General features: G+C 37.6%; 1 protein-coding gene across 1 annotated transcript; it reads left to right on the top strand.

The window, feature by feature from the left end:
- Positions 1 to 1915: 1915 nt before the first annotated feature.
- On the top strand, positions 1916 to 13451 carry sdhaf3 (succinate dehydrogenase complex assembly factor 3). Its single transcript, XM_033975289.2, has 2 exons — positions 1916 to 2268; positions 10313 to 13451. The coding sequence occupies exons 1-2, from the start codon at positions 2092 to 2094 to the stop codon at positions 10511 to 10513; spliced, it is 378 nt and encodes a 125-aa protein (XP_033831180.1). The 5' UTR covers positions 1916 to 2091; the 3' UTR covers positions 10514 to 13451.
- The last annotated feature ends 3924 nt before the right edge of the window (positions 13452 to 17375 follow it).

The raw sequence follows: 17375 nt of genomic DNA on the forward strand, positions 1-17375 counted from the left end.
CCTCAGTATCATATTCAGTTACAAAGTGCACTTGATTAGGACTCTCATTTTTCTTTGGTTTCTGAGTTAGACAAGTGTATGTGTATTGCACAATTTGTACACAAAGCAAGTCAAAGTGCTTTATAGAATAAGAAAGACATTAAAATCACAATATAACAAATCAAAACACAAATAATCATCTTTCAGTCATATGGATTTAAACATGGTCAAAGTCGAGGCCTGTCTCACATCTTCAGGAAGATTGTTCCAGGTTTTAGCTGCATAAAACTGAAACTCTGATTCCTCATGTTTAGTCCTGACTCTGGGCACCAGCAGGAGGTCGGTCCCTGAGATCCTCAGAGTGTGAGATGGTTCATATGACACTAACATTGTCGGAGATGTACTTGGTGCTGGTCAGATGACAAATATAATTAATATTTGTCATCTGGTAGGTATTATAAACACCTTTTCCGTTTGAATCCAATATGGAACAATATTTTTTTCAAGTAAGAATATCAGAATTTTCGTATGTCCCATAACTCCCGTTCAAACACAGAGATGAGGGTCTCCGTGAGGCAGCACCCTGCTGTGCCTCTGTGCACAGTAGAATTCCTCACAAACTGTGCTGTATGTGATGCAAATAATGTGTCGCTGTCCCTCTGTATATAACAGATAAAACACTCTGACAATATGCTCTGCCTTTCCATATTCTGGATAATGTATGAAATATATTTCTTAAACGTGTTTAGTCTTAATTATCACTCGGTGAGGCAAACAATACGCCTGACCCACGGCAGAGGGCGCTGCTGAGCCCTGGACTGTTGCGCTTATTTCTTCTTTCTTGAAATAGTTTTATTTTTTATTTACAATCCGCCTTATCAAAATGGAAGATTACATTTCCAAGAAAAAAAGATTCGCAAATCTGGATTTTCAATCAAAGCAACAGGTTATAACTAAAGGGAAGACCTACACCGAGTTGAAAGGATTCAGACATTGGGGAAAAAAAAACAAAAAAAACAAAAAACAAAACATTACCCGCTCTTTTCAAACGGAGTGGTTCGCTGGAAAAACTTCTGTTTTCAACGAGTGACAATGTGCACAGTGTAGTACTGAAGACTGGAGCGGCCTGTGAAGTGAAGGAGGTTTGGGGGTTTTGTGCAGACAGACGAGCCCCTGCAATAGCCCTGTACGTTATGGGTGTGTTGCAGAAATACACCTGTGTTGAAAAGCTTGTAGCTCAGAGTACGATGGGGCTTCTGTTATTCCTGACAAATGATCTGCAATGGGCCAATAAAAACGAACCACATAAGCTTTGCTGTGTACATCCCAAAATGTAAGTGAAATAAGTAAGCATGCTTCTAATTTCTTGAATGTCTTTACAGAGGAGCTATATGGTATTTATGTGACTTTAGAGCCGATTAGGGTATGTAGAAATAAGAATGTCCTTGTGTGCAGAGATTCTGTATCTGCATTAGAAAGTATAAAATCTGGTACGTCAAAATCAAGCCAAGATCTAGTGATTAAATTTTTGAATAGCCATTCATGATCCTGAAGGGAAATTGTGTTTGTCCCATGAATATACTGATAGGATAGCCAAGAGGGCACTGGAAAGAGATTCACTAGACAATGTTATTCTATTAACAAAATATGAAGGAGAAAGTGCCATTCGTAAAAATGTATATAAAGTATGGCAGCAAGAGTGGGACGAAGAATGAAAGAGAGAGACTACTCAAGAGAGAAAGGCTGTTTTAACATACTCATCGTCAACAACAAGGTTTGATTGACTTTAAAACTGTTTTGGACTGGGGTTGCAGCTGAACTTAGAGTTTTTCATTTCTTTCTTTCATCCTGGACTGTATGTAAGGATCTAGATAGCATTTTTTGTTGACACTAGATGGCGGTAATGCAACTTTTTGGATGTGAGCCGCTGTTGTACGCCACAGAAGAAGAAGAAAAGCACAAGTTTTGCTCCCGTCCTAGAAGAAGAGCATATCCGGGATAAACAAGGACATGTGTTAGTAACCTTCTTGTGAGCACGTATTTACCCTTGAGGTCTCGTTTTACACGTTATACAGCCTAATACTTACTGTTTAATCATCGATCCCGTGTTTAATGGCGGCCTGTACGCACGTGTCCCAGGTGCGCGCGCTGTACAAGAGGATCCTCGTGCTGCACAGGTTTCTGCCCATCCACCTGCGCGCGCTCGGGGACCAGTACGTGAAGGACGAGTTCAGACGGCACAAGAGCGCGGCCCCAGAGGAGGTCAGGAGCTTCATGACAGAGTGGCAGGTAATATCCCATAAGACTGTGAACAAGGAACGCAATCCACGTCTCACTGTAAATATAAAAAGAAATGTGAAGCCATGGTGCTATTCCATTAACCCACCCCCAGCGTTAACAAAGTCAGAGATTGGCCCAAACCTGCTTCTTGAAACCTATGTGTCTGTTGTTGGAGAGACAGACCTGAGGTTTATATCTGAATAATAAAAGGGCAGTGAAGAGTAAATGAACTGGTCTAACTGTAAATACAGGAGTAGCATACAGGCTTCTGTCCCCCACATGAAAGTGAGACATCACATTGTATGATCACTCTTCGAAAGTCACTCTTAAAGGAGAACGAAGTCAATAGCTTTTTATAACAATGCCTTGAAAAGCGCTTCATCATCACACTCATTCATATCCAACAGGCATGATGGGTGTCCAAGGACACCACAACCACATCAGCTCACGGTACATATTATCATGTCTTATTGTTCAATAATAATGGATACAACAATAATTGTTGGGTTCAGTAGGGCTGTTTATTATATCTAGGCCTTTCTTAGTTTAAAAAAAGTACATCAAAGCTATGAATTGCTGCTGGTGGAGAAATAGCTGTATTAGTTTTAATTGAATGGCATTGTTGTTATATTTCTGCTAGTATTTGTATAGCTCAACCTAAAACTGGCTTCTAGATGGCCTGAAGACATGCTTTTTACCCATGGCACTTCTTAAAATCACCACATGATGGTACTATTGCTGTAGTAGAACGTGCAACAATAAAAGAGACAGTGCACTGAACTGTGGTATTAAAAGATAACTTATGAAAGAAACTAAATTTAAAAAATCTTCATGCTGAAACCAAATGAATAAACCACTATTCTAATTAGTCTTGTCCTCAGAGTGCAGGTCAGTTATTTGCAGGGTAGACCTGGGCAGCCATTCTCACTTAATTTACTCCAAATGCCATTAAGAATCACAACAGATCAACTTTACAATTAACAACCTACAAAATGCAACAACACTAACCCTATTACAACATGTATTGGCCTTCTTATGCTGCTGCAGGTAACTCTATGTTCTATGCTGAGCTGACAAAAAAAATCCTTTTTCATATTAAAATATTTTTTATTGTATATGACTCAAGAAAACAAGGTTACAAATCTGCGGCCTACTTTTAGTATTGTCACAATACAAAAATTTCGTACTTGATTTCTCTACTAAGAATAACAAGTCAATACTGATTTTGACACCCAAATGATAATTTTACAAGCTCTTTTCAGATAATATTGTAATCAAATATAAAATAATAGTATTTATTTATTACACCTTGTGAACTTACACTGTGATAAAATTCAAGTTGAGACTGAAAGGTCACATTGTACCCAGTTATGAGATGTATATATACAGTGTGTGTATGTATATATATATATTCAGTATTGATACTTGCTTAGGTTTCTAGTTTTATATCTGAATTTAACAGCCCTACCTAAAATATTACTGTTAATTTATTAGGGTGGAAATTACTCACACTGAAAGGCTGGCAACAACCAGCTAATCAGATTAATCATGACTAATTGATTATTTAAACATTAAATGACTCATTTAAAATTAATAATTTTAATTCCACTGTAAACAGGCCTTGACCCCAGGCTGGAAAAAACAAAGTTTTATCAGAAGACAGATACAGGCATAATTAAATAAAATTGCCAAAAGAATTATGTCACTAATTTAGAATTTTGGCTTTTAACTTCTTAAAATCACCTAAACATTCTTCTTACTAGTGTTGTCACAATTCAAATTTTCAAACTCAATTTCAGTACTAAGGAATAGACTCGATATTCAATACTGATTCCGATACCACAATGATGATAAAAAACGCTCAATAGAATGTGATCATAGTACTACTTTCTTTTCTATTCCCATGTGTCTTATATCTGTGTAATCCCTCAGTTGTCCAGGTATGTGCCATAGTGGTCCATGGGTGTATACTAGTTTATGTGTCTTATACTTGTTCTGATACAGTTCAAGATCATTCTAAAGCTATTCAAGAAAGGTTCATTTCTGTCCTGTGAATGTGACTTTTTTAGTATCGATACCTGCGCAAATGAGCATCTAGTTTCAATACAAGTTTTAGTATCAATTAGTATTGGATTTTCTCGATACTTTTGACAACTCTGCTTACCAAATTCAGTAACTCTAATTATTCTACTAACACTGAAACCTGTTCAGTGTCCACATTATTCATGTTCAGTGGCCAGTAATAATCCATTATCTGCCATCAGTATCTCCGCTGCTCATTTAGAAACCCACAGATGATTTTAACATCTCTATTGGGCAAAAGCAATGTTTGCCTGGACAATTAGATCCTGAAAGAGGGTGGAAAACGACCCATCTGCAGGTAATCCCTTTAATCAAGTAGATGAAATGGATGCTGATTCCTGAGGGGGCTGTATGTGTGAAGTTGTTGAGGAGATTGGCACTGTTTCATTATGGTTCTCTATTGTCAGTAAACACAAGGCCCTAAACACTATCTGACACTTGGTGCACCAGTGGCCGTGATTCATTTTCATTTGGGCAGAATTTCAAATAGGCACATTGTAAACTTTCAGCTTGCGTCATGTGTGGGTTGGTCAGCCTATGACTGTTAGGGGCATAGATGTGTTTTTTGATGATGGTATTGTTATCTGGACTGTAAAACATACCAAAATGCCATTTTATAACAAAGACAGTGGATTATTAAAGGTCCTATATTGCGCAAAATTTTTGATCTATGTTATGTTTCTTCGTCAAAAACATAGCTGGAGTTATGTTTTGTTTCATTCACACATGTTTACCGCACAAACCCTGCATACTAGGGCTGAGTTCTTCACTCAAAATGAAAACACTCTGTTCCAATGTCATGTGGTAATACGGGAAGTGCTTCAATGCATTTTTAAACTCCACCCTCCTTTACTGGAATTATTTGGATAATATCAGCCCTGGAATGCCCGAACTGTGAAGCAACAGCTATTGTTTTAGCCTCATTGAAACATTTTTTTTAAGGAAATAAATGAATTGCTTCACTTTGCATTGAACTAGAATAAGTTGAGGTCAACTTGCTGTTAAGGAATTGCTGTTAATTTTAACTACTACGTAATTATATCACAAGGTGGAACAGAGCATTATGAGCTTTGGAGATGTATATCAGTCAGGATTATGTGTGAATGAAACAAAACACAACTTGAGGTATGTTTATGATGTCACATTTTAACTAAAAGCTCACCAGTGTCAATTTTGTGTAATATAGGACCTTTAAATTAAATTGTAGAAAGAAAGAAGTTATATCAATAACACAGTTTATTCATAAGTATTCACCATATTTCAGCCTTTTATTTGGTTAATAGAGCAACTAAAACACCCATTGTAAAACAAATGCTAGTTACATTTGTCTGACCCTCCACCTGAAAAGTTACATGGTGAACCTTTAACCTCCTAGGCCCTGAGCTTTTGCATGACATGCTTTATTAGTTTCTCTTTGTTATTTGGGCTGATTGGGACCTAATGAGCATAGAAACAAAGAATTATATTTTTACATACATATGAGGATATTCGTTCTACATTTTAATCATTTTGGTAGAACACAATAAAGTCACATTTTAATAATGATTTGTAGAAACTATTAAGTGCCTGAACACAGCAATATTTGTGTAAAATATTGAGTGTAATAACAAAATGAGAAACAACAATTGTGCCTCTTGGAAAAATGTGGCTCATTTGAAGTGCTGCTAATAAGTGCAGGAAGACACATGCCGTTAACAAAGTCCATCTTGAATCTAAACTAAAATGTGTTATATTCTTCTGTCACCACTAAGTAGCAGTATAATGACCTCATATGTGAACACCAGGATCTTGTAGAGAAAAAAAAATTGTATTGTCCACATACACTGCCTGGCTAAAAAAAAGTCACCACCTGGATTTAACTAAGCAAATAGGTGTGAGCCTCCTGCAGTTGGTCAGGTCTAGGTTCAGTAACAATCTGCACTGAATGACCAGGTTATTCCATCAGTGGATTTTTTCTTCCCTGATGGAACGGGCATATTCCAAGATGACAAAGCCAGAATTCATCGGACTCAAATTGTGAAAGAGTGGTTCGGGAGCATGAGACATCATTTTCACACATGGATTGTCCACCACGGAGTCCAGACCTTAACCCCATTGAGAATCTTTGGGATGTGCTGGAGAAGGCTTTGTGCAGCGTCAGACTCCACCATCATCAATGCAGGAGGTGAAAAATTAATGCAACACTGGATAGAAATAAATCTTATGACATTGCAGAAGCTTATCAAAACAACGCCATAGTGAATGCTTGCTGTAATCAAAGCTAAAGGCGGAACAACGAAATATTAGTGTGACCCTTTTTTTTAATTGCCCAGGCAGTGTTTGTGGACACCAGGACCTAGGAGGTTAATGGTGCCTAAAACATGTCCCAAACTTAGAGGGGGTATTTTACTTCTATTTTCTTTTTATTGTTTTGAAAAAACTATATTAGTCGAAAACAATGCATTAACATAGTTTCGCTTTCATTTTTGATGCTCTGAGTCTCCTTTTGCTCCCTGTGTTAAGTCACTCCCCCTTCAGAGTGCTATCACAACACAATTAGTGTGCACCATAAGGAGGGTGTGAATACAGCTGGGAGAGATTGCTTAAATACTCAAACATGTATGGATGACATCTAAAACCTCTTCAGGCATGTTTTTTGTTAAACATTATAATGTGGTAGCAATCTTAAAAAAAATAATTAACCCCTTTAACTGAATAAAAAATTAATACATGTGCTCTACTGGCATATGTGGGCATTAAAACTAATCAACAACTCAACAAAACATCTATCAAAGGAAACATGAAAGCTTTTTTGTAAATCAAATGAAAGGCTAACAAAGTGAAAATGTCCAATCAATAGAATGAATTAACAATTATCTTTTCAAAGTTTTATTTTTCTTGCATGGATGCCATTAAAACAAACACTGCAAATCAGACAACATGATTAATACAAAATGGCAGCAGATTTTTAGGATTGAATTAAAGTTTATCATTTACACATCCAACTTTGTCAAGAAAGGCTCATAAAAAAAAAGAAAAAAAACATTGGGATCTTTTAATTTTCAAGCCACTTTAACTTGTTTGAATACTTGCATCATTGCCATATTTTTTGTTTTGACATATATCATAATAAATTATTATTAGCTGGCATTTGAATACTAATAATGTCTCCAATATACTGTGCTGCTGCTTCAGTGTCATATGGGCTTTTTAGCGTGTTAGCTATCAGCCCTAAATCTCCAGCATAGGCCGATTGTTTTGGTCAATGTACTGGCTAAAAATACACATAAAACTTTATGAATGCTTCAATATGAAGAGATATCAAGAAAGAAAACAAATTATGACTACACTGCTCTTAAAAGTCTCTGGTTAAAATACGGGCTGTGGGTGAGTTTGTAGTGAATTTAAATTATATAAATTGGAGAAAATAATCTAGATTGGCCCAAAAATATTGGTTATTGCTTCCTCTGGATTCTAAACAATTGGCATGGGCCATGATATACCCATACTGGTCGATCTCTAATCAAATCTGTTATACATAGTGGCTGAGTAGCTGAGTGGCCTCTTGCCTCACAGTAAGAGGGTTCCAGGTTAGACTCCTTCAACTTCAACTTCACTTTATTTGTGTCCCCCATGGGGCAATTAGTTTTACAATAGAGAGAAAACAAAAAAGACAAACACATATAAAAACATTGAAAGGACACAAGAAAAACCAGTACATATTTGTCTATCCACAGAACAGGAAAAATACCCAGCGGTAAGTAAGATTAAAATGGGTTTCTACCCTGAGCAGCATTTAAAAGCAAAATGGCCGCAGGAATAAAAGAGTTCTTGTACCTATTACTCCTCACTGAAGGAAACCTGAGCCTAGAGCCAGAAGGAAGAAAACTAAACTCATCATGAAGAGGATGAGCATCATCAGACAAGATGCTCAGAGCCTTCCTTCTCACCTGTCTGGAGAACAGCTCAGACAGAGTAGCCTGTTGGGCCCCCAAGATTTTCTCACTCAAATGTACAATTCTACTGAGTGATTTTTTAGCTTTGATATTCAGATTCCCATACCAACACAACATAGAAAAAGTTAAAACAGACTCAACACAAGATTTATAGAACAAAGTCATCAAAGTCCTGTCCACCTGGAAGTACGACAGTTTTCTGAGGCAGAACAGATGCTGCTGACCTCTCTTGCACAGCATGTCTGTGTTATCATTAAAGTTCAGTTTGTGGTCAATCAAGGTTCCCAGGTACTTATAATTTTCCACTAGCGCTACCTCTTTACCTTTGATAACGGTCGCTCTGGGAGTTGTGACCTGTCTGCTAAAGTTAATAGACATATCTTTAGTCTTACTGACATTTAGTTTTAAAAAAGAGTTGTCACACCACTGTACCATGTCCTCAACAACTGGGCCATGGTCCTTTTCATCGCCATGCAAAAGACTGATGATGACAGAGTCGTCTGCAAATTTCAATATATGTCGATTTACATAATTACTGCGACAGTCATTTGTATACAAAATATATAAAAGTGGTGAGAGCACACAACCCTGAGGAGATCCTGTAGAAGAATTTAAGACATCAGAGAGGCACCCATTCACCTTTACCCTCTTTGATCTCCCAATTAAGAAGTCCAAAATCCAGCCCACCATGTTAAAATCCAAATTAAAATTTGAAACAAGTTTGTCAGTTAAAAGGTGTGGCTGGATGGTATTAAAAGCTGAGGAGAAGTCCAAGAATAGGAGCCTTGCATGCGTTTTCGAGCTCTCTAGGTGTTTAAGGACCATATTTAAAAGAGTTGCTGTGGCATCCTCCACCCCCCGACCCGCCCTGTATGGGAATTGCAGGGGGTCAAGCAAGTGCTCCACTAAAGGAACAAGTTCATTTTTCATAAGCCTCTCGAAGGATTTCATGACTAATGAGGTCAAAGCCACTGGTCTAAAATCATTTAAAACCTTGGGGTGTTTTGTTTTGGCCACAGGAATTATTGTGCTTTGTTTCCATGTCTTTGGCACCCTCTGCTGGTGGATTGACATCTGAAATATATAAAAGAAGACAAAAGAGGACAACAGGCGGCCACAAATATTATCTGGGCCTGGACTTTCCTTTGCATTAGTTTGTCTAAAGCAAGAGACCACTAACCGTTCATTGAAAGGTGGTGAGCCAGGGCAAAGCAAATCATTTTTCCATTTAAGAATTTCATTAGTAAAATCCATTGTTTCAAATCTAAGGTAAAAGGAATTAAAAACTTGAGCTAATTGTTTATCAGATTTAATATCATTCAAGTTAATCTTAGACTGTTTCTGCCTGGTGGAACCTAGAATAGTGTTTAGGCCATCCCAGGCCGAGCCCATTCTATTTTGTCCCAACTGATTCTCGAGCCTTGATTTATAATTGATTTTAGCTCCCCTAATTTCACATTTGATCTCTCGTGTTACTTGCTTTAGTTCTAACAGGTTACCCTCGCGAAAAGCCCTTCTCTTCTTACCCAGTAAGATCTTCAAGGTTTTCGTAACCCATGGTTTATTATTTGGGTATAATTTAACGGTCTTTTGGGGGATCACGTGATCCTCACAAAAGATAACGTAACTACTGACAACATCAGTCAACTCATCAATGCCAGAAGAAGACTCATAAAACGTATCCCAGTCCGTACATTCGAAACAGCCTTGTAGGCACGTCACTGCATCCTCAGTCCACTGTTTGGACTGTCTGGTCTGGACGCTTCCTCGCCTCAGGACAGTGCGATATGTTGCGATACAAGGCCAGGCACTCCAGGTTTCCCTTTCAACCCACCTGCACCATAGATTAAATCCTCCAGCTATGGTAGTCCTGCCCAAATGTAGATCAAGATCTGGAAATGGGTCTCCAGGTGCTTTGCTGTGACACCCACTTGCCCAAGTGGCATTGAAAAATGGGCCAAATGCAGAGGAAAATTTCCCTGCAGTGACAATAAAATGTATCTTAACCTTAATATTTTTGTTCTTTTTTCCCACAGAACTACAAGGACACCCTACAGACCCAGATCTTGGAGTCCGAGGGCCAGCGCCTTGGCTTAGTCAAGTTCGGGGCCAACCTTTCAGAAGAACATCTCAAGAACTTTCAGGAAGAGCAAATTGGACAGCTGTATGAACTCATGCTGGAGTCCACCAAACCCAACAACCAGTTCAACATCCAGGAGGACACTTTTACCAAGTGACACACAAAAAGAAAAATTGGAACTTTCATGATGGTTTGTTGCTACAAAAGACGAGCAATGACAAAACTGTGCAACAATTGTGAGATTTTTAGATTAATAAATGCCCTAATATATAATTTAGCAATTTTATGACTGGACAGTATGGTTAACGAGGTAGTATTATGCAAAATTGATATTTGTGAGCTTTCTACCATGTTATAATGCTGTTCCCTCATCAAAAACAGGCTTATAGAGATTTTAGATGTCATTTATGCATGTTTGAGTATTTTAGTGAGTTCTCCTGGGCCCTATTTGAACCCTTCTTACAGTTAGCTGTAAGATTCTGTGCAATGCTCAGCCCACAAGCCTACGTCACCCATGCTCCTACATGACAATTCTCCATAAATATACAAAAATATGATACAAAATTGTACACGACTTGACAAACCTAATGTGATGTGTAACAGTTTCATTATCTCAATGCCCGCTGATGTGATTGCTCTCTGTGCAAAGTCAGTCCCTCTTCAGAGCTCTAAGGGAGGGGAGACTGGGTGTCAAAAAATGAACGTGAAACTTATAAAACCTGTTAATATCGATATATTTTCAGTGAATATAGAATTGTCAAAACAATAAAAGATAACGTGGTTATTTAAATATGTTACATTTTAGTAGTTGTTACCCCTTCTTTAAAAATGTTTAAAGTAATATTTCTTGCCTCAAGTGGAGCTCAAGTATCTCGGGGTCTTGTTCAGGAGTGAGGGGAGGATGGTTCATGAGATTAACAGACAGATCAGTGCAGTGTCTGCAGTGGTTACTGTATCAAACTGTTGTGGGGAAGTAGGAGCTGAGTCGAAAAGCAAAGTTCTGAATTTATAGGTCAATCTACGTTCCTACCCTCGCCTATGGTCATGAACTTTGAGTAATGACCGAAAGGATAAAGTTGATGATACAAGCGGTTGAAATGAGTTTCCTCCACAGGGTGGCTGGGCGCTCCCTTAGAGATAAAGTGAAAAGCTTGGAGTGGAGCCGCTCTTCCATGGTGAGAGGAGCAGCTGAGGTGGCTTGGCCGTCTTTTTCACTATGCCTCCTGCACATCTGTCCCAGGCATGTTCCACCAGGAGGAGGCCCCAGGGAAGACCCAGGACACAATGGAGTAACTATGTATCTTGGCTAGCCTGGAAATGCTTTGGGGTCCCGCTGGAGGAGCTGGAGGACGTGTCTGGGGTGTGGGAAGTCTGGGAGTCCATGCTTAGACTGCTGCCCCCGCGACCTGGAAGAAAATGGATGGATGGAGATACTCAAATTACAGTTGACTATAAAGCTATTAGTTAATTATATTAAGAATCAAAGTGAGTTCATTTAATATAAAAAACACTATCAGTCCATCACTATTACAACTTTACTAAAGCGGGTGGAAAGCTGTTCATTTTTGGAGTATAGGCAGTCAAAACTTAGAAGTGTAAAACCCTCTGAATTATATTGGTTTTTGCCAACCAAACCAAAATGTAATATTACATTTAGCTCCCCTGTGTCCCCTGTTGATAGATTTATTCTGTATATTTAAAAGAGCACAATGTAAGTTTTAAAGTTTTAATTATGTAGTTTTGACTGTAATGTTCCACATAATAGCATAAACGTGGCAATCTCCTTGGAGACAATCAAGTGATAAATAAAAGCTGTATGAATTTCATGCCATACTGTGTAACATTCTATTCACATTCAGTTTTCTTTTTTCTTAGAAAGCCATTAAAATCAATGCGTCCTGGCACACTGACACCTGTGGAGTGCATGTTCCCCTGATCCGCACCGTAGTTGGTGTAACGGGTAATCTGCAAGTAACCTGCTCAAAGTATGTACCAGACCAGCCTTGCAGTTAGTATAAACTCGGTGTTGATGACATCAGCTGCAGCATCATTAGGATGTAGCTGAAAACAGACATTTGCTGTACACTCATCAAATGCGGGAAACTCAAAACATGCATGAATCAATCGAAATACAAGTTAATGAGTAAGCTAATGATGAGCTAACAGATGTCTAAAAGCTCACAAATCTGATTTTGCATAATATATCCCCTTTAACAATAAAACTCCGGTCTGGACAAAAATGTTCAAACTCATGGTTGAATCTACAAACCCACGGACAACAGCACCTCCAGGACTGCAGGGCGTAACAAAACAGGAAGCTGCTCTTGAATCACTCCTCTTCACTCGCACTTCAGTCGCTTCAGACGGAGAGTGCCACTCCAACACTGAGTCAGGCTTTTAGGAACATTTGCTTTTTCCTCTAAGTGCTGTGTAATATCCTGTCCTTGTATCTGGAACAATAAAAAGAAGATTGTTATTGCTACTCACACAGACAGAGGTTGCATTAAGGTGGCACTAATTAGTCGCCTTGTCAACTTGTTTGCATGATTACAGTTTTGGAGTTCATGGGCCCTTACATCCGTAGTGCTGGTTTCTGCCTCAGCGCTGATTTGTGAGGTTAAAATAAATAAATAAAGACTGCAAATGTTGCAAGCATTTGACCAGTAATTAATTCCAACGAACAAATGTCAATCCAAGCATGTATGGAAAAATACTAGAAAGCAACATAAGTCAAACCCTGTCCTCTTCCCTAGACTTTCCACCTTTTCCAGGCAATCAGAAAGTGAACATTTTCTGAATTCTGGAGGTTCTGAGCTTTCACATGAGGATTTAATGTGGCTAGAAATCAGTTTGTCTTCTCTATCCTGCCCACATGTATTGTATAAAATGTTGACAAAATGATGAAGTTGAAAGAGTTAACTACTAAAATAAATGAGCTGCATACTTAATGTGATTTTTGAACACCTCCAACCGAGCATATTTAAATCCACACCCCTGTGTTTTGTTTGTCCACCATATTTCCTGCTTTTGATGCTTTAATTACATTAGAATTTCTAACTAACATGATTAGTCTCTTTCTTTATCCCCCTCCATGGTCGGACTGGCAGTTTTTAGATGCCTACTCAAATTTGGAAGTGACTGACAGCTCACTCTATTCATTCTTGCACAAAATAAACACATTGCCACCACCACAACATAATATTTATATAATCCACCAACCATTTCTGTCCATCCTCTTTCCCAAAATATATAAATATCTTCCTACGCATATCGAACAAAAGAACGTATTTCCTATTTTCAAAAACAATGATGTGCCACCCACCTGTATCAACAAAGAGGCTATACTTATTATTAATATCTCAAGCTAAACAGCGATCACAAGAATAGACCAATAGGGGACTGCTGTATCTTAAAGGTATACTATAACTTTTGTGAGGGGAGAGTCTGTCCCTTGTTATTCCTTTGCCTAGAATGTTTCACAGTATTGCATTAATCCAATCTAATCTATCTTCATGGAGATAAGCTGTAGTAAAACATCGTTTTACTACAACTTATTTTATGCCACTTGACAATAATGACATTTTAATGGGCACATTTAAAATAAACCATTTAAACTTTTCTGTAGATAACACATTAAATGCTCTGTAGCTGATTTTAAGTAGAGGTCAATAGCTGCTTATACAATATATCTGTACTGGGGCAAGGCAAATTTTACATCAAAAAACACATCGGTAATGTCCATAAATGTCTTGTTGTAGAATTCAGTGCAGATGACTCTTGGTCTGCTGAGGCCATTTTAGACTGGTACATTACACAAAGGTCCTCTTAAACAGATATGTCCTCTTTACTTTCTAATGCCTTTATCATTTGATTTAATACAGAGAGCACATTCTCTACCTCTGGGTAATTGACGCTAATGGATTCCGAATGAGTCTGGGCATCCCTTTCAATTTCTGCTCCAATCTTTGCACAACGCACATGCCCACAATAGAATATATGCCACATCTTTCTGCATTATACCTGAACACAGTTTTTTTTCACCCCTCCAAACAACAGGCTGGCCTAGCAACGCATCACAGACCCATTTTGAATAGGCCCATTATGTGTCCACTACACTGACATAATGCTAATGGTAAGGGCCCAATGTACTATGCGTAATTAGAATATCTGATATAGTCACTACTGCGCACTGTTATGAGGTAATTAACATCACAACAGTGGCTGAGTTCTCCAGTCTAATCTCTTAATTAAATCACTGATTAAGATCTGATATGACAGCCGACATTACGACTTATTTAAAAATAATGTGCTCCTGCTTACAGTAATTGTCCAGAATGACCTTTGTCACTTTGTATCACGCAAGGTATTGTGTATCAGGGTATCTCCATGAATGTGTGGATATATTGCCACTTTTCTAATAACTATGTTTTTATTAATCATAGTATTCCTGAAGGAAAAAAATAACACATAAACATAACATAAGGCTAAGGTAAAATTTCAAACTCGATTTCAATAATAAAGAATACACTCAATACTCAATACTGATTCCGATACCACAATGATAATTTAAAAAAACAGTTTATTTAGACAATAAAACAGTGCCCAAAGTTTTTTCCTTGCCGGGCCCAAATGAATGCACAATAGCGGACCAAACCTAATGACATGATGATCGATTAATATATAATTTTGATATATATTTGACAACCCAAGTCAGGACTACCTTAGCTGGACAATTTTCCCCTTTGAGCATATTTCAGGTTTATCAGGTAAACTGGAGCACACGAACACTTATGCTGTTCCCAAATTTACATTTGATCTGATCCTCAGCTTAGTTAACTGTCAGGAGTACCTAGCTGAGGGAATAGCCTATTGTTCCTACTTTGGTGCATAGGGCAGATGTGGACATCATTTGCCAGAGAAAGGTGAAATCTCCACAACTGTACTGTATCAAAACAAATATGGCTGCTTATGAGGATAAAAGAAAGGAGGAAAAAATCACTGGGGACTGAAAAACACCACAGAATTAAAGAGCACAACACTCAACTCTGTCAATATGAGGTGATAGAAATTCGATTTTGGTCAAAATGATGGGTGACCAATGAGCTCCTTCATTTCACATGCATCACTGAAATAATCAAATGTAATTGCACAATCATTTTTGGCTCTGGCTTGAGTCACAACAGAGGAAGTGGTTACCAGACTGACATCCCTCTATAAAAGTACAAAAATACAAAGATTTGTCAGGCGGAGTGGATTGTTTCCCACAATGTACAATGTACAATTCAATAAGAGGGCCTCGGTGTTTTCACTGACCTGAATTTGATTACCACACTGAAGAGTAGGCCTACTGTCAGGACAATTTTACACAATCTCCACACATTCAACACGTCCTGTCTGCTAAAATTCTACTGCTATAAAAATAAAACTTCTTGGTATATATATATATATATATATATATATATATATATATATATATATATATATATATATATATAAAATGCAGTGAAATTGCTGACCACCATTTGACATAATGGGGTAGTTATCTTGATTATAGATTCACACTGGCTCTTGATGCAGACTTTTCTTGCCAATAGCCAATCAGCCATGCAATTAAATATGTATCGTTCGTTTACCACAAAGCAGCATACTTTGTGCTGCATTAAGGTCATTCAGTCACTTACAGAAAAGGCACATGAGCCCTTGAGAAAAAGTTATCCAAAGTTTTCTATGATATTGTGAAGTCTCTTAATTTTCTTCACTTCCCTCTGTTGCCTTTACTGTGATGTTTCTTAAAGGGCTCATAATACGCTATGTTCTGATCTATGTTATAAAGTTGTTTCCTCATCAAAAACATACCTGGAGCTGTGTTTTGTTTCATTCACAAATGTTCAATGCACAAACCCTGCATATTTAAGCCAAGGTCTTCTCTCAAACATAAAACACTCTGTTCCACCTTGTGATGTCATGTGGTAACACAGGAAGTGCTCCACTGTTTTTTTTTTAACTCCATACACCTTCATTTATTTGGATCATTTCAGCCCTTGCTGATCTCTACTAAATTCCAGGTAAAATGTGGCTGTTCACTTGAAAACTACATTTCATGACATCACAAGGTGGAACAAAGCATTTTAAGCTTTAGCGATGTAGACTGACTAATAATGAAGTGTTACTCAAACATGTGTCAATGAAGCAAAACACAACTACAATTTTGATTTTGATAATTTTGAGAAGGTAACAACATAGCTTAAAACTCACAAGAATCCATTTTGTGTAATATAGGATCTTGAAGTGGTTTCTTCAGTTTTGAAAAACATTTTAAATTATTATTTGTCTATTTGATGCCATTGAGATTACTTTTTATATGAGGAATCTGATGTATTTTTCCCTCTCTCAGATTAGAGCAAGAGTCAGTATTTCAGTATTATATATTACATTTATTTCATTTCTCCAAAAGCAAATTCAGCAAAGCAAAAAAAACAATTCATTTTAAAAGCCCAGCATTGTGGAAAAGGACTACTATAGCCTTAAAGTAATTTGACAAAAAAAACAAACAAAGAAAACACAACACTATTGCAGTACAAATTAAAGTTGATAGTTTATAGTTGCACTTTGTTTCAGTTGTGACACAGTATGTAATGTTATCTATTTTTATTATTCTTATGTATTTATGTTTATTTTAAGTTGAACATAAGCCTACCATTTGTGTTAACACCACATTAACTCCTAAAAAGCTCAAACAAACAGATCAGTGCAGAGAAACATGATCTGAGTGCAATATTGAATGTGTTTTGTGATTACAGTGAAATGATATTTTACTAGGGTTTTTCTAAAAATAAACATTATGAAACTTTCTTTGTGGACTGTATTTAATTTAAATTAAGGCTTAAACTGACAGAGAACATTTCTGGCAAGTAAAATAATGAAAATGACTTCCCCCAGACACGTCCTCCAGCTCCTCCAGTAGGACCCCAAGGTGTTCCCAGGCCAGCTGAGAGATGTAGTCCTCGTAGCGTCTCCTG

This window comes from Periophthalmus magnuspinnatus, chromosome 11 (assembly GCF_009829125.3).
Source record: "Periophthalmus magnuspinnatus isolate fPerMag1 chromosome 11, fPerMag1.2.pri, whole genome shotgun sequence".
In the NCBI taxonomy this organism is placed as follows: Eukaryota; Metazoa; Chordata; class Actinopteri; order Gobiiformes; family Gobiidae; genus Periophthalmus; species Periophthalmus magnuspinnatus.